This window comes from Chrysemys picta, chromosome 6, assembly GCF_011386835.1.
Source record: "Chrysemys picta bellii isolate R12L10 chromosome 6, ASM1138683v2, whole genome shotgun sequence".
In the NCBI taxonomy this organism is placed as follows: domain Eukaryota; kingdom Metazoa; phylum Chordata; order Testudines; family Emydidae; genus Chrysemys; species Chrysemys picta.
In genome coordinates this window covers 12974954-13001012 of record NC_088796.1, presented here as the reverse complement: position 1 = coordinate 13001012, position 26059 = coordinate 12974954, and the positions used below count along the sequence as shown (strand labels likewise).

At 45.0% G+C, this 26059-nt stretch overlaps 1 protein-coding gene across 1 annotated transcript in view; it reads right to left on the bottom strand.

Moving 5' to 3' along the window:
• Positions 1 to 6405: 6405 nt before the first annotated feature.
• Positions 6406 to 26059, bottom strand: part of ARK2C (arkadia (RNF111) C-terminal like ring finger ubiquitin ligase 2C) — a 109080-nt gene continuing 89426 nt past the window's right edge. The window contains exons 4-8 of the mRNA XM_005305408.5: positions 16424 to 16553; positions 14472 to 14576; positions 12231 to 12326; positions 9712 to 9818; positions 6406 to 7102 (exon numbers count right to left, since the gene is read on the bottom strand). Of these exons, the coding sequence (XP_005305465.2) occupies positions 6985 to 7102; positions 9712 to 9818; positions 12231 to 12326; positions 14472 to 14576; positions 16424 to 16553 (556 nt within the window). The 3' untranslated portion in view covers positions 6406 to 6984. The remainder of the gene's footprint in view (positions 7103 to 9711; positions 9819 to 12230; positions 12327 to 14471; positions 14577 to 16423; positions 16554 to 26059) is intronic.

The following is a 26059-nucleotide window of genomic DNA, read 5'->3' as shown; positions in this document are numbered from 1 at the left end:
GCTAGGGCTGTCACACAGTGTGTGCTGTCTCCATGCGTGCAAAATGTTTAGGATCAACAGTGGTGCGGGTTCATTAATCCCCTTTTTCTAACTTCAGTTACGTTCTGGGGGTAAGGTGGGCTTTTATTTGGAATGAACTGCTTGGTCTACACAAGTCCCCTGCAGGATTTTAGGATTTAAAAAAAAAATTAAACTCAGCTGTCACACAGAAGACCAACCGTTGTACAGAATTATCTTTACGTGTATTATAGGTGACACTTCTAATTCACAAGAAACCTACTTACACGTATGTGTGTCCCCTCCTTTGCAGAATGCTTATATGACAAATTTCAACCCAAGAGAATTTGCATTGATTACACTGAGTTACTCCTAAGGAGAAAAGGTTTCAAATGGAACGCTGCCAGACCGTTATTTCTCTAATGCAGCTAGCAAGTCTGACCAGATTATATAGTGGGTGTCATTAAAGAAGCAACATTTGCCAGCCGCTACCATAGTTTTCCTCCTACATACACCAGGAGACATCTAGTGAAATGATTGGCAAATTTTTTTTAAGTGGCTTCTACTACACTACAAGAAGGATGTGGAAAAATTGGAAAGAGTCCAGCGGAGGGCAACAAAAATGATTAGGAGGCTGGAGCACATGACTTATGAGGAGAGGCTGAGGGAACTGGGATTGTTTAGTCTGCAGGAGAGGAAGAATGAGGGGGGATTTGATAGCTGCTTTCAACTACCTGAAAGGGGGTGCCAAAGAGGATGGCTCTAGACTGTTCTTTGTGGTGGCAGATGACAGAACAAGGAGTAATGGTCTCAAGTTGCAGTTGGGGAGGTTGAGGTTGGATATTAGGAAAAACTTTTTCACTTGGAGGGTGTTGAAGCACTGGAATGGGTTACCTAGGGAGGTGGTGGAATCTCCTTCCTTAGAGGTTTTTAAGATCAGGCTTGACAAAGCCCTGGCTGGGATGATTTAGTTGGGGATTGGTCCTGCTTTGAGCAGGGGGTTGAACTAGTTGACCTCCTGAGGTCCCTTCCAACCCTGATATTCTATGATTCTCCGAGTGCACCAATTATATCAGACATCTAGGGTCACATTTTCTAGAGAAAGGGATTTCCCTTCTATGCCTGAAAAAGTTGTAATCACATGGTTGCACCTTCAACTGAATTGTGGGTACAAGGCCGAGCGCTAGCACTCCTGGCTACTTGAGTGTGTGTGCAAAGGAAGATGGAAAATTTGCAGGTGTCCGCGACCTTTTGAAAAGTTATATGCTAGGGTTTAGCCTAAACAGACAAATCTGAAACACTGGTTTTAATACACCCCCAGTGTCTAGAGATACAGGGACTTATGCTACTATAGCATTAGCTAATGTAGAGGTTCTAATAGAAACCTGATCAGCTGCAACACATAGGCATAATGTGGGAAATTAAGGATGGATTTTTTTTAGGACAAAGTTTTTTTTTTTTTAAATGTGCATTTAATTGATGCAGCCCAATACAGCTGGACACACAGAATGGGTAACTGCGCACAGAATTTGCAGTCTTCCATGCTGAATCCCATCTGCTATCAACCTCTTTTCTGTACAGATACACACCTGGTCAATTTGTTCCAAATCCTACTTTTATTGACACCACTGACAAAACACTCACTGACTTCAATGGGACCACGATTTCAGGGTCTTCGTGAATGTAAATGAGAAAAAAAAAGCATTGTGAAGATGCCAGCTGAAATTACTGTGTCATTTTAAGTTACAACTTTTTGATGGGGAGAGTAAAAACTGGAGGGTAGGGCTTTTAATACTGATTTATTTTTAAATGATTAAAGAAACAATTTCCAGGCGTCTTCAACACCCAGGCCTAGAGGCAATTTATAACTGTTTCTAACCAGTGGTGATGCTGTCACTGAACCAGCTGAGGCTTGGAAATGTCAGACAATAAAATTACGCGGGGGGGTGGAGGGGGAGTGAGAGGGGAGTACTCCCAGACCTAATTCTTTGTTGGATTCATGGGTGTTCATTCTACACAGGGGTCCTGCCACACACACGGGAAGGGGCCACACAGGCCACTTTCGGTGGTGCCTCCAGTCTGTTCAGTTTGCACCTGCACCTTCCTCTAGGGGGCTCCAAAGTAACAGCAACTTCCTTGAATTGGCCGGCAGCCACAGCAGAGCAATGGAGTGATCGTTCCAAAAAGTGCCCTTTGTTAATCAGCACTCAAATTCCACCTAAAACTTGGACTCAGCTCTCCATAATGGAAATACTGAGAGGTCAGCCTCTGCCGCTGTGCAATTCTAGGGCCCAGGCGTGCTCTACTCCCACGATGAACTCCCTGTCGTCAAGGGACTTCCACACGTGGGATGAGCCACAAGGTTGGGCTCTACACTTACAAACACAGTTTGATCATCTCAGAGGGCTGCCCCTAACATTTGCCTCATCCCCTTTGAAATGCTTATCTGGCCAGATATGTAGCGTGATGAACAAATGACCACCTTACACACACATGTGCCCACCAGACAACAGACACATCAGGAAGGCGAAAGCCCACGAAAATTTAGTTTAAAGGGAACCAGGCAAGGCCAGCCTGAGCTCGGAGACAGTGGTCGCCAAGAAAAAAAAATAGAGCCATGTGCCTGTTTCCCCGCTCACCCATTTGTTGGTCTTGTCTATTTAGCGTGTAAGACATTTGGGGCAGGGTGTATCATTCACTATGTATGTGTGCAGTGCCTAGCACACTGAAGCCCCAATTTGGGGGGTGGGAGGGAGGGAATCCAGGAACTACTGTAATACAAATAATAAAATAATATCCCCAACAGCCCCGGCACCGTGGCACCGAGACTTGGCAGCTGCGGCTAGCCCTGCTGCCTCTCTCATGCAAGCAAGTTTCATTGACTTCAATAGGGAATTTATGGGAATAAAGGCTAGGCCTGTGGTCAGATTTCCTCTTCTAAGTACAGGAGGAAACTCTGGTATCTCAGTCACCACTGTGTAGTTGATATTGGCAATCACTGGCTTTTTAATAGTGACCACTGCATACTGAGGAGGAATATGGCCTGTAGAGACTCTCTTTCTAAAGGGGATAACCAGCACTGACTCGATCTGCTGTCAAATCCTAGGTCTATACTACGTTATGATGGTCCAGATGCTGCCAGCCCTCTGAGCAAGGAACTCCCATTGAAGACACTCCATGGGGCTTGCGGGAGCCACCCCGATTATTTGGCTCTGAGGAGTGCTATTTTCCTTCAGTGCATACGGGCATGAGTGAAAGGATCACCATAGTTTGATTATGAGTGCAAATAATATTTATATATATATGTGCTAAACACAGTCACTATATTGCAGTTTTCCACTATGTCACAGCATACAGAATCAAAGGTTTGCATTTTTATGGAATGTATCCAAGGTAACAGCACCACAGTAATACAGTTTGTAATCACACACCCTGATTTTTTTTTTTTGACATGATAAGCTTCCCCCCCCCCCCCCACGCCCCATGTTTAATTTTTTTTTAAGTACCAATGCATGCAAAGCATTCCATTCCCAGAAACAATGCAAAAATGAGGTAATAGGAGTAATAAAAAAAATTAGTATTAATTTCTAAATAAATAAATTATAATTAAAAATGCAAAAACAACTATAAAAATAATTAAATAAGAACCCACAATATCTACAAGTTAGTCATAAATTATGATTGTTAAATATAAGGCATTTAAACGCACAAAACCCTGTAAACTATGTTTTGTTTCTAGAGATTTGTTTTGTTTTGTTTTGAAAAAATCACTCTATTAGCTCATTCTACTCATACAAGCTATTTAAAGACAAGGGAACCTGACACACCAAATGCAAATTTCAGACGTTACAAGCGCTCGCGTGCCACGGTATCACTCACTCACACAGACCATGGAAGTTTGGTGCTTTCTTCACCGTTTTAAAAACTGTGCTTGTTCATTAGGCAAATAATAATACTTTCGCATAGACGTAAAACACAGGGGTCGGAAGAGCTCACTTCCTCCCCACTGAATAGTTCATTCCAAGCAAGACCCCGGTCTTGAAAGGTCCTGAGCCCCACCTGCAAGGTGCTGAGTAGCTGTAATTCCCATTCACTTCATTAGAGGATCCTCAGCCCCTCCCTGGACAAGCTCTGCACTGGCAGGACCAGGCTATAACGCATGATGGATTACAGTGCATCTAAAGAGCAACGTCTTGTTTTGCTCGGTCATATTATTTTTTAATGATGTATGAATCTGCTGCTGCTGGAGTGAGGCCCAGGCTATTTATTGCCCAAGGCACTCAGCCCTTCTAGTCTAAGGGCGCAGACCCTCACGTTCAACAAGATAAAGTAGAAACGACCACACGTGTCTCATGTCATCTTGAGGCAAAATTAAACAGTGCTAGAATTTTTCAGAGCGGCATTTTGCAGGAGCGGTTACCTGCCCTGGTTATCTCGTCCCCCTCCTGACACTGTTCTCATCACCCGCACACACAGGACGAGAGCAGTGGTTCCAAATAAATATTTATAGATTGCATCTTCTTCACCTGCCATTGTAAGTTATTATCTTCCCCCCTCCCCACGCCACTACCTGTGTCTAGCAAGACAAATCCGCTGAAGAGAGGGTAACCCTGGGCAAAATTACTGCAGTGAATTGGAGAGCATCTCCTTTGTGAATGCTGATGCAGTCGCTCGTCCCGGCCCTATCGTTAACTTTATTCTCCAGACTGGAAAAAAATAGATCATGGGCGTCTGGGAGGTCAGCATTTTCCAATTACAGCTCGCAGGAATTCTATGATCTCTCCAAGGGTAATTTATGTTCATCTCCACTTACAAAACATTACTTAGCTCCTACGAAACAGGCACTCATGGGAACGAGAAATCATCCTCCATATAAGCATCTTAAATATATGTTTCTGATTAAAAATCCTCTAGACACTTTTTTGCTCCCCTAGTACATGAAAAATGTATTAAAAGCCTGGAGAATCTTGGCTGTTGATTCCAATCCTCCCGAGAGCTGTCAGATAAAGAAGACTGAGTAAAGCGTCAACATGCACTTAATTCAATGTCTCTCATGGCAAATAATCTGAAATATTTATTTCACAGGGAATGTGGCTCAGAAAGCTCCATTATTTTTGGCACTTCATTGATTACTTCTAATCTTTATTTTGCTCATAATTATAACGGAGCCTTCCAAATTAGCGTCCGTTTCATTTCAGAGCTCACGCAGTTCATATGTATTATATAGGTGTGTTTTTGTGCATGTACATACATGCACGTCTGTAGTTTAAAATTCAGACCAAGTAGTAAATTATCCCATACATCTAAATTCCCATGCTGTACTGAAATTTTCACGTTGTCAGCAATTTCTTATGTACAATATGACTGAACTGTCCTCTTGTTCTCCCCCGCATCTTGTCATCAGAACAACTATCTGAGATTTTCCACAGCAAGGTATGAAGAAAAAAGTGGATTTCTTAAAAACCCGCAGAATTCCACCTGAGCTGTAATCTCCTCTCTTATTCTTACTTTCTAAGCTACAAAAGCTGCTATTTCATGTAAATCGCAAAAGGAAAGAGCAGCAGAAAGAAATTTAGTGCAGGATGCAACTTGAATCCATGCCTTTTCTCCTTTGCCTCCGGGAGCCTGAAAAGAAGGCTAGATGACGGCACAGCTCTGGAGCGTTTAATTAGATCACTTGAAATGTCTTAGTCTGCTAGCCAAAGAAGACCATGAGATTAGGAATTTAATTGTAAGAAGGGCATGTTATTGTGTTCAATTTTCCCCCTTCTGGATACCTGCTTTAGCAGAAAAGATGGTTTGTGCTTTTGTTTTTGAGAGACGGAAGAATGCATTTCTCATCACATTGCAAGCATATTTCCGGGCCAATTAGTCCTCCAAAAAACTCTTGCAGGATCTAACGACTACGACCAGCTTAATAGGTTCTCTTTCTCCAGCAAGCAGACAATGGCTCTTTCACCACAGGTGTGGTGTCAGGTTAGCATCTGATACAACTTCCGCTGGGGAATTCTGGGCCTGGTCTGGAGAAATGTGGAACCACCTGCGGCTCCCATTGACATCAACGGGCCATACAGATTGCAGGAGCCACTGCAATTGCACTGGAAGATGAGACGGTGGTAGGAAAAATTACAATAATAAAACACCGAGGGGCCCTCCTTGGATGCTGCGCCCCAAAGTACATCGTTAAGCTATGGAAGCAAAAGAAGCAGAATCAGTCGCAGGATCCTGCCCAATATAAAGTGTCCAGCACCAGCAGATAAGCAAGAACAAAACTTCTCCCTATCATTTTGTTCATTTCATTCCGATTATTTTTTTTTTAGGCTTCTCTAAATGAGCAACACACTGTAAACATAATCAAAGAAATAAACGCGGACGAGGCAAAGAGCACGATCCTTCTAACTGTAAACAGGAATTTGCTATTTCACCTCTCTTTTTTTTTCCTAAAGGTGGGAAGATTTAACTTTTTTTTTTTCTTTCACCTCTGCCACATTTCAGTCAGGCACCAAAATAAGGAATCTATGAAAAAAATATTTGGTGCAAATTAGGTTAACAGCGACATGTCCACCACAAGATGACTAGGGCACCAAACACAACATTTCTTAAGCTAACATGCTCCAGTTGCTGTCCACAGAAATAGCTAAAGACCCCCTAACATGTGTCTACTTATTCGAGAGGTATATATACAATCCTTGTGAAACCCAGGATTGACAGGCCAAACTAACCACACACTAGTTCCTTCATGATCGATACTAAATCTTCTGTAGCACAGGGCCTTCTAGCTCTGGGAATACCAGCTCCCATGCATTGGACCAATATGGCTGTTAGGATCCTCTCCTACCACTAGATATTGTACCACCAATTCCTCCTTTTCGCTAATGTGCTTGCAGACTTTTCCTCTAAATCAAATGGCTCAGAAGGCAAAATTTTGCTGCAAGGGCTTATGGCCATATGACCTGGTAAGGAAAATGGTGCACCGCATTGGTTCTTTCAGCTGTCAGAGCCAAGTTGTGTTTCAATGTCCACTCTGCAGATCGGGCACTTCTTGCTGGTTGCTAGCCACTGATCCACGCACACTTGGTGAAATAGATGCATACAGGGTAAACGCCTGCAAAAGAGAATCACATGCCTGTTACAGTTGGTGCAGTGATATGCATGAGGCGGGTGGAAAAGGGCCAAACACAACCACATATAGGATACAGCGAGGGAGAGAACCAAGCATTCTGCATTTAGTATGTTTATAGATTCATGGATTTCAAGGCCAGGTGGGGCCGTTATGACCATCTAGTCTGACCTCCTGCATAACGCAAGACAAAGACCCTCACCCAGTAATTGCTGCATCAAGCCCACATCTTCTGTTTAAACTATGGCAACTCTTTTAGAAAGCTATCCCGGCTTGATTTAAAGAGGGATGGAAAAACCAGCCACATCCCTAGGCAAGTTGTTCCAATGGTTAACAACCCTCACTGGTAACATTTCTGGCCTCTCTATTTGTTGCAGTTCAGTATCGTTTAAGTGTGGCCAGGCTGAGTGGCCTGGATGGCGCTTGCACACACAGCCCTAGAAAAAACAGTCACCGGTTGCACCCAGCACCTTATTTCCAAGATTTTCAAAGTATCCCACACGCACCAGTAAAAAAAAAAAGTGAAGGGCCAGTGCCTTTAACCCTTGTGCATGTGCCCTTGCATTACCCAGGTGTATGGAGGATGGCAGGGATTGGTCCCTCCATGGGACCACTGAAGGTGCACAGTGCCCCAGAAGAAGTACGTGGTGGGGACAGGGAGAAGGTAGCCAGGGCTCTCCAGGCAGCCTGGATTGGGCTCATCTGCAGAAGCAGGCTCCCCTTTCTTGTGTCACAATCCCTTCCTCCTGCATTTGGTGGAGCCCTGTCCCGCTCCCCTGCAAAGGGCCGTGCCTACATGCTGCCCGTGATTGGACCAAAGTTTCAGCAGGATAGCTCGGCACAGCCCTTACTCAGCTGGTACAAGCCAGGAGTAACTCTGCTGACGTTAGGGTTCCAGCACCACGTATGTAGCACTGTTGGGAAAACAGAAGCAGGCCCTGAATCTTCAGTCTCATCACTTTATGTCTATGGAGTTGGCTCCTACCCCCACTTAATTCAATGCTGGAATAAAGAATCCAATTTCCCCATAAGAATTAATGTAAATGTGGGGGGTTAGGTTCCAGGGAAATTTTTTTCACCAGACAAAAGACTATACAGATAATATATACTGTGTATATATATACACACACACACACACACACACACAGTATAAGTTTTAAACAAACAATTTAATACTGGTACACAGCGATGATGATTGTGAAGCTTGGTTGAGGTGGAGGAGTCAGAGGGTGGGATATTTCCCAGGGAATGCCTTACTGCTAAATGATGAACTAGCATTTGGCTGAGCCCTCAAGGGTTAACTGGTTGTTAATGTAGCCTCACTCTACAAGGCAGCTGGCATGGAGGGAGGGGAGACAGCATAGCAGACAGAGACTGAGACACACACCGTGACTTGCCCCCTCCCCCCGTACAACAAGCAGGAGTCTCGGGGAACAGCTCCAAGGCAGAGGGCAGGAGCAGCACATGGCAGTGGGGGGGAGGGACAGCTCAATGCCGGCAATTGCTAGCCTGCTGGGCAGCTGCAACACAGGGAACTTAGGGGAGGGAGGAGCTGATCGGGGAGCTGATAGGGGGGCTGCCAATCCACCCTGGTTCCAAGCCCCCACCAGCTAGCTCCAATGGGCTGCTCTTCCTGCAAGCAGTGGACAAAGCAGGCAGCTGCCAAACGACGTTAGAAGGGAGCATTGCGCAACTCTAAACGAGCATGTTCCCTAATTGATCAGCAACGTAATAACGAAACCATGTTAACCGGGATGAATTTAAGTGAGGAGTTACTGTATCTTATTGCAGGTTGGTTACTTTAGGGTACAACAGAAGGTCACAACCATTCCATGCTGTCTGCAGCATCGTTGTGTTGCCATTCTGGCTCACGGCAGCGGGAACTTTATGCCAAGAAATCCAAAATTTCCTAAGTGGCCATGACCCATCTTCCAATTTTGGGTGCTCATTTAAGGCTCCGAAAACTCTGGTTGTTGTCCCCCTCTAACCTCCCAAACACACATGCACTGAGCAGCTGGATTAAAGAGGAACCTGAAGCAAAACCCCAGATCCAAGCACCCCTGAACTTGAAATCTAGGTCTTCCTATAGCCACTCCCGTCATAATGGGTTGAGTCCAAAATCCAGATGCAAACACCCCAGAACTATAGAGACTTGCATACAGATCGGAACTGTGAGACTTGCCACCGACTTAGCTATCCAACAACCTGGCTCCTGCCGCCACACAAATACTGATTGGCACTGAAATCTGCAGTGCTGTGGGCCTAAAAACACAGGGGCCCAGAAACAGGTGACCAAAAGCAGAAGTCACTGTTGACAACTTTGCCCTAGTGCTGCAGCATAGCTCCCTTTGGCCCCAGTTTATAAAATGGACTTTGAGAGAATCCTAAAGATGTTTCGCTTCCTACAGACACCTGCACTCAGAGTATCAAAGGGCGCTCACCAGAACAAGAGCATTGGCAGCCCGGTCTTAAAAACATACTCACGCAGCGGTGAATGATTTCCAATAAAATCAAATCCAAACCAAGCAGGAAATGAATGGAACTAAGCGGGGGGGAATCTGAGAGCCAGAAAATCTCTGTGGGAAAGATCATACCTCACGTCTTCTCCGTCTTCAAGCATAGACAGACAGATTGTGCATTTCTCATCGGTGTCCGACTCCTCCCCATCCTCCTTCTCAGCTTTGTCTTCCTGTGGTCTTCTCTGTGACAAGGTTAAAGACGTAATGTAATTACACAAGGAGAGACTCTGACTCGCTACTGTTCTCTAAAGCCTCTGCAACTGGAGGAATCGGAACAGTAAGCGCTTCATTGTCAACTGAAAGGACCCACCAGGTTAGGGAAGCCTGCCCAGACAAAATCCACAGCGGGATGGATGCCAGTTCCTACTCATGCTCCAACTGTCAAATTGTACCAGGAGAGGAAAGGCAGACAGAATAATGTCAGCGTCCCAAAGGGGCCAGGCAGCCACTTTCTTATGACTTCTATGATTAAAGTCACAGTCATTAATGTCACAATGAATGTCATGATTCATTCTTAGGTACTGAAACCTCCACAGTCTCTTGAACATTTCCAGTGAACAATAACAATCCCAGTTGAAGCCTCAGATATTCCAGCACAATTCCCACAGATGCTGCACCTGTATATCCCAGGAGGTATCTGCACACATATACCTGCCAGTTATAGTTGTTTCCTGTAGACTTTAGAAGCGTGACCCTTTCTACACAACTCAGCATTCACTGCAGTAACTTCCATGCCACTAAAAATACCCTGGTACCCAGGGCCTCCGCCAGTAATTCCAGGCCCCAGGGCAAAACAGTCAATGGGCCCCCAGACCGCGTGGACGCAGTCCACCGGACATTTGGCCGGCGCTGCACCTGCGCTGGCTGGCGCCCAGCAAGCTGCCAGCTGTGATGCTGGGCGCGCTCTTCCGGCATGGCCAGGGCTTCCACATGCCTGCCCGGTAGGGTTGCCAACTGTCTAACTGCCCCACCCCCTGCCCCACCCCTTCCCTGAGGCCATGCCCCTGCCCTGCTCCTTCTCCGAGGCCTCGCCCCTGCTCACTCCATCCCCCCTCCCTCTGTCGCTTGCTCTCCCCCACCCTCACTCACTTTCACCAGGCTGGGGCAGGGGGGTTGGGGTGTGGGGGAGGGTGAAGGGTCGGGCTCTGAGAAGGAGTTTGGGTGCAGGAGGGGGTGTGGGCTCTGGGAGGGAGTTTGGGTGCGGGAGGGGGTGAGGGGTCAGGCTCTGGGAGGGAGCTTGAATGCGGGAGGGGGTGCAGGGTGCGGGGTCTGGGAGGGAGTTAGGGTGTGGGGTGCAGGCTCTAAGCTGGGGTAGGAGGCTGGGGTAAAGGAAGGGGTCAAGGGGTCGGTGCTTACCTCGGGCGGCTCCCAAAAGCGACTGACACACCCCTCTGGCCGCAGCTCCTAGGCGGGGGGCCCAGAGGGTCTCCGCCCACTGCCGCCTGCAGGCACTGCCCCCCACAGCTCCCATTGGCCGCAGTTCCCGGCTAATGGGAGCTGCGGAGTCAGCACTCGGGGTAGCAGCAGCGTGCAGAGATGCCCTGCCCCCCCTCCAGGGGCTGTAGGGCCATTCCAGCTGCTTCCGGGAATGGTACTGTGCGAGGGCAGGCAGTCAATTGCCCAGGTCCTGGGGCAATTGCCCTCTTTGCCCCCCCCCCACCCCGTCAGCAGGCTTGCTGGTACCACAAGGACTCTGGAGTGGCAACTGTTACTTGTCTTGTGCTAATGTCAACAAGCCCCTGCCCCATTGTGCTTGGCGCTGTACAAATAGAAAAAGTGTCTTTAATGGAGCTCATAAATGAAAGTAGAATTCGGCCCATAAGCTTTTCCCATTGTTTTCCATACTTTTCAGTTCCACTCACATTCCCTTTCCTGAGAGAGAATGATCTAAACCCAGCCCAGCAAGTAAAACAGAGTCAAAGTCTCAGGTCCCTCTTTCCTGCCTCCTCTCTTGTAGATCAAAAATAAAGTGACCTCCTGGAGTTTTGATCACAAAATCTGGAGATGTCACTGTTCCTGAAGGGAGAGTGCAGATCCTCTCATCATTTCGTGAGTCCTCCTGGTGTGGGACTTGGACTCAAAAGGGACATATACGTACACCCGCAGCTTTGCCTGTGTGTGTGAAATCTGCAGGTGCTACCACTTGTGTGGATAAATGACAAGAGTTTACACACACACACACACACACACACACACACACGTGTGAGCACTGAGACTGAGATTGCTGAGTGGGAGAAGGTTGAGGCACAACCAGCTGAGCTACCCTGGCACTTTAGTCTACGATCCCCACAACACATTATAACCAAACATGAGATGAACCATAGGGATTCTGGATTTCAAATTCCTCCCATCTGGATTTGAGGCTTTGGTTTGGGCCTCAATCTAACCTGAATTTGGCACGCGCACACACACACACACACACACACACACACACACACACACACATCAAGTTTCTTCCTATTTCCTATCCATGAGTAATCCTGGGACAAGAATGATTACATGTTTCTCTAGCAGCTAAACTCATTCCCTTAGGAAGTGAAAGTCAGACCTGCTGGGAGAGTTGCCTGTAGACACAACCCTGGCAGATTTCTCACCTTTTTGTACTTGTGTGGGAAAGTGAACCTCTCGATGATGTTCTGCACAGCTCCCCGGTTCACGCTGCCTAATCTGTCTTCCAGCTGCAGCAGCTCCTTAAGCAGAAAATATCCACAAGGCATATGACAATCTCCCAAGACTATCCCTGCAGATTCATTCTGCTTTGTGATGAACATAGAATGTAAGGTTCTTTTCTTACCATTTATTCAGAGAAAATATAATCTCATGTTAATAATACTATGTTTCATGAAGTCTTTTATCATAAGAACATAAGAACGGCCATACTGAGTCAAGCCACAGGTCCATCTAACTCAGTATCTTTCGACAGTGGCCAATGCCAGGTGCCCCAGATGGAATTAACAGAACAGGGAATCATCAAGTGATCCGTCCCCTGTCACCCATTCCCAGCTTCTGGCAAACAGAGGCTAGGGACATCATCCCTGCCCATCCTGGCTAATAGCCATTGATCCACCTATCCTCCATGAATGTATCTAGTTCTTTTTTTAACCCTGTTATAGTCTTCGCTTTCACAACCTTCTCTTGCAAAGAGTTCCACAGGTTGACTGTGCGTTGTGTGAAAAAATACTTCCTTTTGTTTGTTTAAACCTGCTGCCTATTAATTTCATTTGGTGAGCCCTAGTTCTTGTGTTATGAGAAGGAGTAAATATCACTTCCTTATTTACTTTCTCTACACCACTCATGATTTTATAGACCTCTATCATATCCCTCCCCGAGTCATCTCTTTTCCAAGATGAAAAGTCCCAATCTTATTAATCTCTCCTCATACGGAAGCTGTTCCATCCCCTTTTCTGAACCTTTTCCAATTCCAATATATCTTTTTTGAGATGGAACAAACACATCTGCACGCAGTATTCAAGATGTGGGGCATACCATGGATTTATAGAGAGGTAATATGATCTTTTCTGTTTTATTGTCTATCCCTTTCCTAATGATTCCCAACATTCTGCTAGCTTTTTGACTGCTGCTGCACATTGAGTGGATGTCTTCAGAGACCTATCCACAGTGACTCCACGATCTCTTTCTTGAGTGGTTACAGCTAATTTAGACCCCACCATTTTATATGTATAGTTGGGATTATGTTTTCCAATGTGCATTACTTTGCATTTATCAACATTGAATTTCATCTGCCATTTTGTAGCCCAGTCACCCAGTTTCGTGAGATCCCTTTGTAGCTCTTCGCAGTCTGCTTTGGATTTAACTATCTTGAGTAGTTTTGTATCATCTGCAAATGTTGCCACCTCCTTGTTTACCCGTTTTTCCAGCTCATTTATGAATATGTTGAATAAGACTGCTCCAAGTACAGACCCCTGCGGGACATCACTATTTACCTCTCTCCATTCTGAAAACTGACCATTTACTCCTACTCTTTGTTTCCTATCTTTTAACCCGGTACCAATCCATGAGAGGACCTTATCCCATGACAATTAACAGACATGGGCCCAAGCCACAGAATCCAGACCTGGGTTTCTGACACTTAGAAGTTCAGGGTGTTTGAATCAACAGTTTTCAGTCAGGCCATTGTCTACAAATAAGTGATTTATAAAACATTAGTTAATTCTCCATTCACACCTGTGAAGTAGGTGGAGTCTTATCTCCAGATAGGAAAAATGAAACAGAGAAATTAAGTGACATGTTTATGGCCACACATTGAGCCAGAGCCAAAAGTAGGACCCAGGAGTCCTGGCACACAGGACTTCATTGCCACCCACATTGATGATTTAGTTGGGAATTGGTCCTGCTTTGAGCAGGGGATTGGACTAGATGACCTCCTGAGGTACCTTCCAACCCTGATATTCTATGATTCTATGATTCTATGATATTAAAATGACATGTTTTAAAATAATCTGGACACAAGTATTTTGCCAGATAAGTGCTACTGTCTCTGTATGTTTCACAGAGAAGGTACAAACTGGGCCAAAGTTTCAAAACAGCCTGTAAAATGTGAGCTCCCAATTCTTCTGTGCCCACACCTGGATTTGTGTGTGAACCACTAGGAGTCTGATCCAAACCCCCCTGAATGGAAATCTTTTCATTGACTTCAGTGAGCTCTGAATAAGTCCCAACTACATCTATTTAGCGTTCCTGGACCTAGCACATATATTCCAGTTTGGAACAGCTGTTCTATAGCAAACAGTTTTAAAAATGTATGATAGGACATATGCAGGTTCCAGGGGAAGCAAAAAGGGGTTAAACAATCATGTAAACCAGAAGGTACCTACTTCATAACTTTCCCTTACGGCAGACGTGTGCCTGTTTGGATTCAGTCCCTGAAGAGCAAGTAACTGAAGCTGAGGATAAGGGTAGTTTCTGATTTCATGGACTACCTGCGCAGGAGAGGGAAGACAATCACCTGTATTAGCACATGAAATCCTGACTTCAAATCAAATCTTTTTAAAGTACAAAACTTCAGAGCAGACTGACAACTAGTTTGAGGCCCAAAATGAAGATTTCTTTTAAAACGTAGAAATCATAGAGTTTTTATTAATTAAATCTACTCTCAGGAAAAATACAATTGTGATTTTTTTTTATTTTGTGTACAGTATTGCCAACCCTAGGCATTCAAAAATCATGAGATCAGCTTAAAAATAATCAGCAATACATTTTGGGTTCTGTTTATTTGTCCTGTGGTTTTTAGCCATTTACATAGCATTTGAGTCACACTGCCAAGCTTTTCTTTAAAACCAGGAGAACTAGAAACTTACTTTAAAGAAAAAAATGAAAGCTTGGATTCTCACATAGTCACATGATTCCAGGAGCTGGGGGCTTTAAGAAAAAAAAAAGCCAGACAAAACCCCCACCAAATATCACAAGACACAATAAAATTGCTATGGTTGGCAACACTGTGGGTCAAAATCCAAAACACAACATCCTGCTAGCAGGAGAGTATCACTAAGGCTATGTCTACACTAGCACTTTTGTCGATAAACCTTGTCAGTCAGGGGTGTGAAAAAACACACCCCTGAGCGACATAAGTTATACTGCTAGAAGCACTGGTGTGGACGGCGCTATGTTGGTGGGAGATGCTCTGCTGTCAACATAGCTACCACCACTCATTGGGGTTGGGTTAATGATGCTTATGGGAGAGGTCTCTCCCATCGGCATAGAGCGGCTGCACGGGAGACCTTACAGGGTACAGCTGCAGTGGTACACCTGTGCCGCTGTGAAGTCTCTAGTGTAGACATAGCCAAAGTGAAACTGATCATCATCAGTGTCGAGTGAAGAGCAGAAAGTTAACAAACAGCCGAAAGGTTGTCGAGGATAATAGATTCCCAATCCCCATTCAAATCTCATCTTGATACAATCACACACAGACTGAAGAGTGAGGACTTCTCTTAAAGAGTCACAAATCAGGAGAGGGGCCCCAAAACAGCATTTGTTTTTGAGAGCAAGCTTTTTGGGGGGAGGATCTGACTGATGATTTTTGAACTCATACAATTAATATCACAAATGGTGAAAAGTGAATAATTCGTTTAATTTTAACATACTTGCAGGAGTTGTATTGGTAACACCTCGTCAAAAAAATACCTGGGTGATCTTCATGCTGTTGGTCTCCTTTAAAATGCTACTAGGAATAGGCTTCAAAGATTTGTGTCAAGGATCCTTTTAAGTGGAAGGAGATACAGCAGGAAGGATTCTCAGAGATGCAGAGACTTTAAGGACAGAAGGGACCATCATGATCATCTAGATTCTAGTCTGACCTCCTAAGGTCCCTTTACACCACTCTGGCACTACAAAGGGATTAAATATACTTCAAGGCTGCTTTACATTGCCAGAATGGTGTAAACAGTGCTTAGTCTGAATGAGCATCAGGACCAATTATTGACTTCAATGGAGTTAATCTGGATTTACAGTGGTTTAGCTGGGAGCGGAATTTACCCTAATATCTACAGTGGTACAGTGTTCCATCTCTTTTCCATTCTGTCTAGATTTTGTGGGCCAGCTAGTGTAAAATCGGTGTAGCTCCACTGAAGGTAATAGAACTAATCCAATTTACTTTTCCTGCCCAATGAGTACAATGACGCAACCTTATCCTCTCAGGCAGACTCCCTCCCACAGCCAGAGATAAGTGGGACTCTTAGAAGACAGGTGATGGAAAGATAACAGCCTTTATTTTGACTGCCTTCTGGCAGACAATGCATAAAACATTTCCAGGCAGAAGTGTTTCACTTACCATCTGCGTTGAGGATGTGTTTCTGGGGAAATGGTGCATTCTAGACGTAGCTAAATAATGTTGATAGTGCTGAGGAACTGGCCTGACCTGGAACTGGGCATGTGTCAGTCCAGCATCAACACTAAGATCCCTGTAAGAATGAGACCAAAAATACATATATACAGAAAATATAAATCCAATCTTCCTTTTACATGCCTCACTTTATTTCTGAGCCCTAATACGCTGCCAGTTACAATTCATAGTATGCTCTCACATACCGGGCACGCAGTTCATTGGGTCCCATTCTCAGCTACAATGGTGCAAATCCAGAGTGATGCCACTGACATCGGTAGTTACTCCACATTTACAGCACTGCAGTAGAGCGGAACTAGGCCCGATTCTCCACGGTCTTGCTCTTTGTGCAAGTCACTTACACCTTGTCAAGGTAGTGTAAATTGGTGGCAAGAGTCATGATTTGCATATGTGCAAGGCAGTAGAGAAATAGGCCCACTGGCTTCATAGGTGGATGAATAAAAATTTAGTAGCCTTATTACTCCCCCAGGATATGACGGGTAAGGCAATGTGAATCAACTGGTTCAGAACAGGCCAGATTTTGTTTTCGCTCACGCCAGCGTAAATCTGGAGTAATTCTACTGGCTATAGAATTTGCCTGTTCCACTTTATTTTTTTATTAATACTAATCATACTTTGCTTATATACTTTACAAACATAGGAGATGCCTCCCCCGCCACTAAAATGCAATCACTTCCAATGTGAAACAAAGCATCCGTTTAACAGAGTACAGCAACAGTGGCACAGGGAGAGAAGAACTGAAACTACAAGGAGAATTTTAGGTAGGCAGAATAATACCAAATTGGAATTAAGCCAGAACACCGCTAGAACTTGGTCAAATATGACGGTGGGAACTTTAACACCACCACATAGTCAAGAGCTGGAATTCACATAATATTCAAAACTGGCCCAGCCCATAGAACAGAACCCCTAACAGATCACAAAGGTAATGGTTCAATGCTGACGCAGAGTCCCACCTACAATGCTTTCTGCAGCACTTATGTAGTCATTGGAGTTTTACAATCCCAGGGATAAGCTCATCTGCAATTGCTTGGCTTATGAGAGCACAGTGGTTCACAGCACAAAGCGAGATGGTACATACCTTACCCTAATCAGTCAGGGGCCCAAAGCCTCTGAACTGCAAAATTATTATTAAAAGAAAACAAAGACAAGGAAGCCATATATAGGAGGGGGAAAGGAATACATCTGAGGGGAATGGGGCAAAAAGTGGGCTGGAGTCATAAGGATAGAAGTTCATCAATTTTAAAGCCAGAAAAGACCATTAGACCATCTAGTCTGTTCATAGATTAAATCATCATCTAGTCAGACCTCCTGTGTGACACAGGCCAAAGAATTTAACCCAGCTACTCCTGTGTTGAGCCTAACCACTTGTGTTTGGCTAAAGCATCTCTTCCAGAAAGCATCTAATCTTGATCTGGAGACATCTAGAGATGGAGAATCCACCACTGTTGTAATCTCAGAAAAAAGACACAGTTTGTCTCAATGCATTTCTCATGCTTTCACCAGACAGAAATTTATGATCTCCATAAGCCCTCCAGCGGGGAGCCCCTCCTGTGCACGCACACACAGACACAAACCTGTGAGCTAAAACGTGCTGGCAAACCCCACCCTCTTGATTCCTGGAGTCCAAGGGCAGAGAGCTAGCACGTTATCTCCATCAGTAATTCAATTAACAGATCCCTTGGCTCTCCAGCAAGAGAAATCTCATAGCAAACAGTGCTTTGAATGCTGGTCACTTTATCAGAGTTACAAAAGCAGGCACTCTGATAACCACGGTATTAGCACTTGCCAAAGTGAAGCTAATGAGAACCTCAAACTTCCTTTCCCTTATAATAATTAATGGAGATATCCTATCTTCTAGAACTGGAAGGGACCTTGAAAGGTCATCAAGTCCAGCCCCCTGCCTTCACTAGCAGGACTAAGTACTGATTTTGCCCCAGATCCCCAAGTAGCCCCCTCAAGGATTGAACTCACAACCCTAGGTTTAGCAGGCCAATGCTCAAACCACTGAGCTATCCTACCCCCTCCCTTAAGTGGATGAAGAGAGTAGCCGGCACTGAGGCTCGTTATGAGCTATCAAAACATTTCTTCAAGTGGAAGCTGTGGAAGCTGCTTTTCCTCAGCAGCGGATGACAGACATGAAGACACAGTCACTGTAGAAGTCTTTGGCAGACCTGCTGCTTGAAACATCCTGAGGGGAGGAGAGAACTCCAACGCCCACTCCTGCCATTCCTCTGGCCTATTCCTGCCCTTTGCTTGGCTGTACCATGCCTCCTGTCATGCGGGATCTCAAATGGAGCCGAGCTGCCAAGCCTCAGACCAGAAGAAGGCCCACCGAAGGATGCAAGGTGTTGCAGGAGGGAGACTGACCTATGAGGAGAGATTTAAAAGCTGCCCCAGTAATATTTAATGTGGAAAAGAGAAGATTAAGAATTCAGAGTGAGAGAGAGAGAGGGACAAGCAGTGTGGTCCAGTTGTCTATTCGTGGCTCTGCTGCTAGTTATTATGATAGACATACATAATAGCAGCATAGGTGTGCATAATGCTATACAGAGAAAGTAACGACTCTTTGCTTTCAAGGACCTTATTATAATTTAAGACCTCATTCCTACAATGGCATCCTGCATCGATGCCTAGCTCTACTGTCATCATGAACAGGTCTGACTACCAAAAGGAGGCTGCCAGACAACTCTCCAATACCAAATTCTACAGGCCACTTCCCTCAGATCCCACTGAGGAATACACAAAGAAACTGCACCATCTACTCAGGACACTCCCTACACTAACACAGGAACAAATCAACATACCCTTAGAGCCAGAACCGGGGTTATTCTATCTACTACCCAAGATCCACAAACCCAGAAATCCCGGACGCCCCATCATCTCGGGCATCGGCACCCTCACTGAAGGACTGTCTGGATATGTGGACTCCCTACTCAGACCCTACGCCCCCAGCACTCCCAGCTATCTCCGTGACACCACTGATTTCCTGAGAAAACTACAATGCATTGGTGATCTTCCAGAAAACACCATCCAAGCCACCATGGATGTAGAGGCTCTCTACACAAACATCCCACACACAGATGGAATACAAGCTGTCAGGAACAGTATACCTGATGATGCCACAGCACAACTGGTTGCTGAGCTCTGTGACTTTATCCTCACACACAACTATTTCAAATTTGGTGACAATATATACCTCCAGACCAGTGGCACCACTATAGGCACCCGCATGGCCCCACAATATGCCAACATTTTTATGGCTGACCTGGAACAACGCTTCCTCAGCTCTCGTCCACTCATGCCCCTTCTCTACGCTACATTGATGACATCTTCATCATCTGGACCCATGGGAAGGAGACTCTGGAAAAATTTCACCACGATTTCAGCAGCTTCCACCCCACCATCAACCTCAGCCTGGACCAATCTACACTTCCTAGACACCACCGTGCAAATAAGTGACGATCACGTTAACACCACCCTATACCGAAAACCCACCGACCGCTATGCCTACCTTCATGCCTTCAGCTTCCATCCCGGACACACCACACGATCCATTTTCTACAGCCAAGCACTGAGATACAACCGTATCTGCTCCAACCTCTCAGACAGAGACCAACACCTACAAAATCTTCACCAAGCATTCTCAAAACTACGATATCCACATGAGGAAATAAGGAAACAGATCAACAGAGCCAGACGTGTACCCAGAAGCCTCCTACTGCAAGGCAAGCCCAAGAAAGAAACCAACAGAACTCCACTGGCCATCACATACAGTCCCCAGCTAAAACCTCTCCAATGTATCCTCAGTGATCTACAACCCATCCTGGACAATGATCCCTCACTTTCACAGGCCTTGGGTGGCAGGCCAGTCCTCACCCACAGACAACCCGCCAACCTGAAGCATATTCTCACCAGTAACTACACACCGCACCATAGTTACTCTAACGCAGGAACCAATCCATGCAACAAACCTCAATGCCAATTCTGCCCACATATCTACACCAGCAACACCATCACAGGACCTAACCAGATCAGCCACACCATCACCACTTCATTCACCTGCACGTCCACTAATGTAATATATGCCATCACATGCCAGCAATGCCCCTCTGTTATGTACATCGGCCAAACTGGACAGTCCCTATGTAAAAGGATAAATGGACACAAGTCAGATATTAGGAATGGCAATATACAAAAACCTGTAGGAGAACACTTCAATCTCCCTGGACTCACAATAGCAGATTTAAAGGTAGCCATCCTGCAGCAAAAAACCTTCAGGACCAGACTTCAAAGAGAAACTGCTGAGGTTCAGTTCATCTGCAAATTTGACACCATCAGCTCAGGATTAAACAAAGATTGTGAATGGCTAGCCAACTACAAAAGCAGTTTCTCCTCCCTTGGTGTTCACACCTCAACTGCTAGAAGAGGGCCTCATCCTCCCTGATTGAACTAACCTCGTTATCTCTAGCCTGACTCACTCTTGCTTGCATATTTATACCTGCCCCTGGAAATTTCCACTACATGCATCCGAAGAAGTGGGTATTCACCCACGAAAGCTCATGCTCCTATATGTCTGTTAGTCTATAAGGTGCCACAGGACTCTTTGCTGCTTTTACAGATCCAGACTAACACGGCTACCCCTCTGATACTTAGCTCTACAGTAGCCATTGGAACTTGGGGTTGGTGCAGGAGGTTGTTTGCATGGATGTCTTTGCAGGATCAGGGTCTAAGAAGAGCCCATTAAGCCTCTCCTGTCTGTATATCTCAGGTTTTCCTACCTCCCTGTGGCTGTGGGCCCAACTGGCTAGGGGGTCTAGAAGTGTCAAGGAGAACGTCCGCTTTCATTTCTTTTAAAAACTAAGATCAATATTTTCAAATTTGTATGGCCAAAGTTAGGCACCCAAATCCAGACTTCGGCATCTACCTAAAAGTGGCCAGATTTTCAAAGTCACTATTATACAGGTGTCTAAATATGCATTTTAGGTGCCTACCATCCGCCACCGATTTCTAATTCTTTTCCTTGAATAGAGTGCTTTGAAACGCACACCACCGTGTACTGATTGCTAGGGCTGGGAGGGCCAAGCAGCAGGGCTCTGCTCCTGCAGCAGGAAGCTGAGGAAGTCAGCGGAGGCTCCATCTACACTATGAGCTCGGGGTGTGATTTCCTTGTTCGTGTACACGCACTTGCACTAGTGCCCATCGAGTTAGTGAGAATATAAATAGGAAGGTAGCCACGGTAGCCGCAGCAGCAGAGGGGCCGCACAGCTGAGCCACGCAGAGTACATACCCGCTGGTTTCACGTAGGTTTGTACTCGGCACAGCTCAGCCAGGCCTCCGTTACCAGCGCGACCATGGCTACCCTGCTATTTATACTCATGCTAACTCAAGGAGCGCTAGCCCAAGTCTGCATACACCAGCAGGGAAATCACACCCCTCGCTTGTAGCACAGAGCCTGAGCTCAGCATGTGTGATACATGGCCAGACAGGGTTAAACATCCTGCAGGATGAATGACTCAAATTCAACCCTTCAAGACATATGGGGAGATAATGTTTGTGGTTTTGTGTATTTACATATATATGGGTTTCAGAGTGGTAGCCGTGTTAGTCTGTATCAGCAAAAACAACGAGGAGTCCTTGTGGCACTTTAGAGACTACCAAATTGATTTGGGCATAAGCTGTCGTGGGTTAGAACCCACTTCATCAGATGCATGACGTGAAAAATACAGGATCAGGTATAAATCCATGAAAGGATGCCCAAATAAATTTGTTAGTCTCTAAGGTGCCACAAAGACTGCCTCCTTATATACGGGTAGTGGTCAACAATGTACTCAACAGTCCTTGTCTATGCTGTATTCTGTTAATTCAGAGCTAAAAGAACATCCTAGCATTTAAATGAACTGTAAACGTGGGATATCTCTGTATTCATCTCTCTTTGAAGTGTATAGCAAATCACCTGTGAATGGTGGAAAAACAGGCAATTGCCTTATGTTAATCTGTGTGAATAATTAACAACAATGCTTTAGAAAATGAGAGCCTATTGTTCCCCGAGGGACTCTAACCTGTCAAAGAAGGCCTGAATTGTATAAAACAGGGGTAGGCAACCTATGGCACGGGTGCCGAAGGCGGCACGCAAGCTGATTTTCAGTGGCACTCACACTGCCCGGGTCCTGGCCACCGGTCCGGGGGGTTCTGCATTTTAATTTAATTTTAAATGAAGCTTCTTAAACATTTTTAAGACCTTATTTACTTTACATACAACAACAGTTTAGTTATATATTATAGACTTATAGAATGAGACCTTCTAAAAACGTTAACATGTATTACTGGCACGTGAAACCTTAAATTAGAGTGAATAAATGATGACTCAGCACACCACTTCTGAAAGGTTGCCGACCCCTGGTATAAAAGATGCTTGGGTCCCAATCTTTTTTATCTCGGATCTGCTTGATGCTTCAATGCAGGGGAAGCTTAAGCCACAAGATTGAGATCCCAGTGCTAACTGGACCGCCCTGAATATGATATTGGACTATAATCTATGGACTAAAATCTAAAAGAACTCTTTGCAACTATAAAGCTCACCATCGCTGCCTATGAATCTGAACCTCAAGTATTGCACTCATCTGTATGTATATTGATCTTTTAACCATACTCTCTCTCTTTCTTTTTTAATACATTTTAGTTTAATTAATAAGAATTGGCTGTAAGCGTGTGTTTGGGTAAGATCTGGTTGGTAATGTGTCTGATCCTTTGGAATTGGTAGAATTTTTTATATGATGAACTAAGATTTTCATTCATCTTCATCATATCTGACTTGGGTAACTAGGTGGAGGTCTGAGGCTGGGTTACTTTAAAGGAACTGCGTTTTGGACTTCTGAATAACCAGTAAGATATAACAGAAGCTGTTTAGTGCTGGCTTGGTAAATCTAAGTATTGGAATATCCACCAGCTTTGGGGATTGTCTGCCCCATTCTTTGCAGTGCACCCAGTTGAGTGACCTCAGCTGGCTCCCCCCGGGACCCCAGTCATAGCATGTATCCCAAAGAATCGTCTCACTAACCTTCCCTGAGCCCTTAGACCCACCTAGTGCATGGTGTTGTGAGAGGACTGAGTTACATGGAGAACAGCAAACAAACTGTTTCATGACAGGCCCACCCCAAGAGTGTTAAATCCCTTTCCCCCCACTACACCAATTATAATGTAAATTACTCTAGTGCCTAGAGGCCCCAAATGAGATCATGGCCCCACTCTGCTAGGAGCTGTACAAACACACACCGAGAAACAATCCCTGCCCAAAGATCTCACAGTCAAAATAGATAAAACATGGCAAAAGAAACAGGCCCACCAAGGTGAAGTTAATTGTCTAAGGTTATACAGCATGCGACTGGAAAAGTCAGATGGATGGGTGTCCTATTCATATGACAAGGCATCCTCAAGTGCACATCATGTGTCTGCACAATTACACCATGTACACACGCAACTGCAGCACTATAATTGCATCACCAAATTAATCACACAATTGTGCACCTAACTTTAAAAAAAAAAAATCACGCCTGCTACATGATGTTGCTTCACAGGATCCCAACTAACAGACCATATTGGACGTTTTCTGAGCATTTTGAAATGAATAAATATGACAAGCTAGCTGGGGGAAGCAAAAACAACCACCACCAACATTCTAGCACAAGCCACCATCGGCACAGCATTCTGATGCATGGACATCATAGATTGACATCTTGTTGCAATGCCTGTAGGACTCATCTCACTTGGAAATAATAACTGAAGGATTAGAGGCAGGATAACAGGTTAGATCGTACTCTCTAAATGCATATTCAGAAGACAATTTGAGTGACCAAAGGGAGTGTTTTATGTTTTAATAAAGGTGTGGCTGTTGGAGATATCTGATCACTTTCAGCAATTCTACCCAACCCCTTTTCATGTAAAAATACACTCCCTTGCCTTCAAGTGAACGCAGTCTCCACTGATGTATTAATACGTTACAGGAATGTTTGTACATCTGTCACTGGATAGACTAGTACAAGCACCCTGAGGGGAGATGAGTCACCCAAAGGTATATATACACATATACTATATGATTTCCTGACAGCCACTCCTTCAGTTTTATAAGATTATTGAACAACCAAGGCAAAAATAGGAGGTTAAGTGGTGCTTTATAATGAGCATAATAACCCCCCCACACACACACACACACACAGAGCGCTATTCCATCCAGAGAGAACCTAAAGCACTTGTCAGCGCATAGAAACTTGGCCAAAATTCTGCTCTCGTTGGTTTCAATAATGGGAATGCTCGAGAAAAAGAGACAGAAGAATCAGGCCATATGTATACTGAACTTCAACGGTTCCAAAGTCACAAATTAGGAAATGCCAGGATTCAGGTTGTCTATGCAACCTTAATTTGTCCCCCTTGTGCATATGCATTATGATCCAGTCTTTAATTACATGACCACATGCTATTTTTTCTACAGCAGCCCCACCACATTCAGTGCGCAGAATGGACTGTGCTCACTTATTGAGCAGCTATCCAATAATTTGTTTTTCCCTCATCGTTCAATGTAGACACATGCCTTTTTCACTGCACACTATTCAAACCGTGTCCTGACAATAGAATGATTAATTTCCTGGTGAGCTTTTCTGTCGTTCTCGTTGCTACAGTAGCCGAGCACTTCACAAGTATTAATTTATTTATTTATTTTCAGAACACCCCCCGGGAGATGAGGGGTGCTATTATCCCCATTTTACAGATGAGGAACTGAGGTACAGAGAGGTCAAAGTCAAAAGTATCTATTAGTTTTGGGTGCCCAATTTGAGACATCTAGAACCTGATGTTTCAGAGGACTTAGCATTACACAGCTCTGTATCTGTTCCAAGCACAGCTCCCCTTGACTTCAGTTTCAGCTGTGAGTAGTCAGCACTTCCACAAATCAGACCCCAGGCTCTCAAATCAGGAACCCAGAAAATGAGGAACACACAATTCCTGTGAAAAGTTTGGTTTAAATGAATTGCCTCCCACTGCACAATAACACGGTGACAGAGGCAAGGACAGAATCCAGCTCTCCTGGGCAGCATTCAACTGCCTTAACCAACAGATCCTTCTTTCTCTTCCCGCAATCCCTGCCTCATCCACTACACACCTTCCAAGGCTGTAACAGATAGAACGCACCTGATCTTGTCTGATCTCAGAAGCTAAACTAACCCTGGGCCTGGCTAGTACTTGGATGAGAGACCACCTGGGAATCCCAGGTGCTATCGGCAGCTTTTCTTCTATTTCCAGTCCCTTATCCAATCACACCTCTGGGCAGAGTTCCTCTGGGCCGCATCCACTGACTCCCTGGATGCCTTTGAGGAGCAGTGGGTACTGTCTGGGGCTCTCTGCTCAGTGTTCTCTTCTGGACACCGGAGTTTTGTCCTACGACCTGCACTCCCACTCCTGTTTTTTTCATTTGCTATCCCCTGCATTTACTTGTGGCCTGGGACCACTGGCCCCTTCCGCTGGGGTGGGGGGTTGCCTTTAGTCGTGGGCGAGCTTAGGCCTGCAATCTCC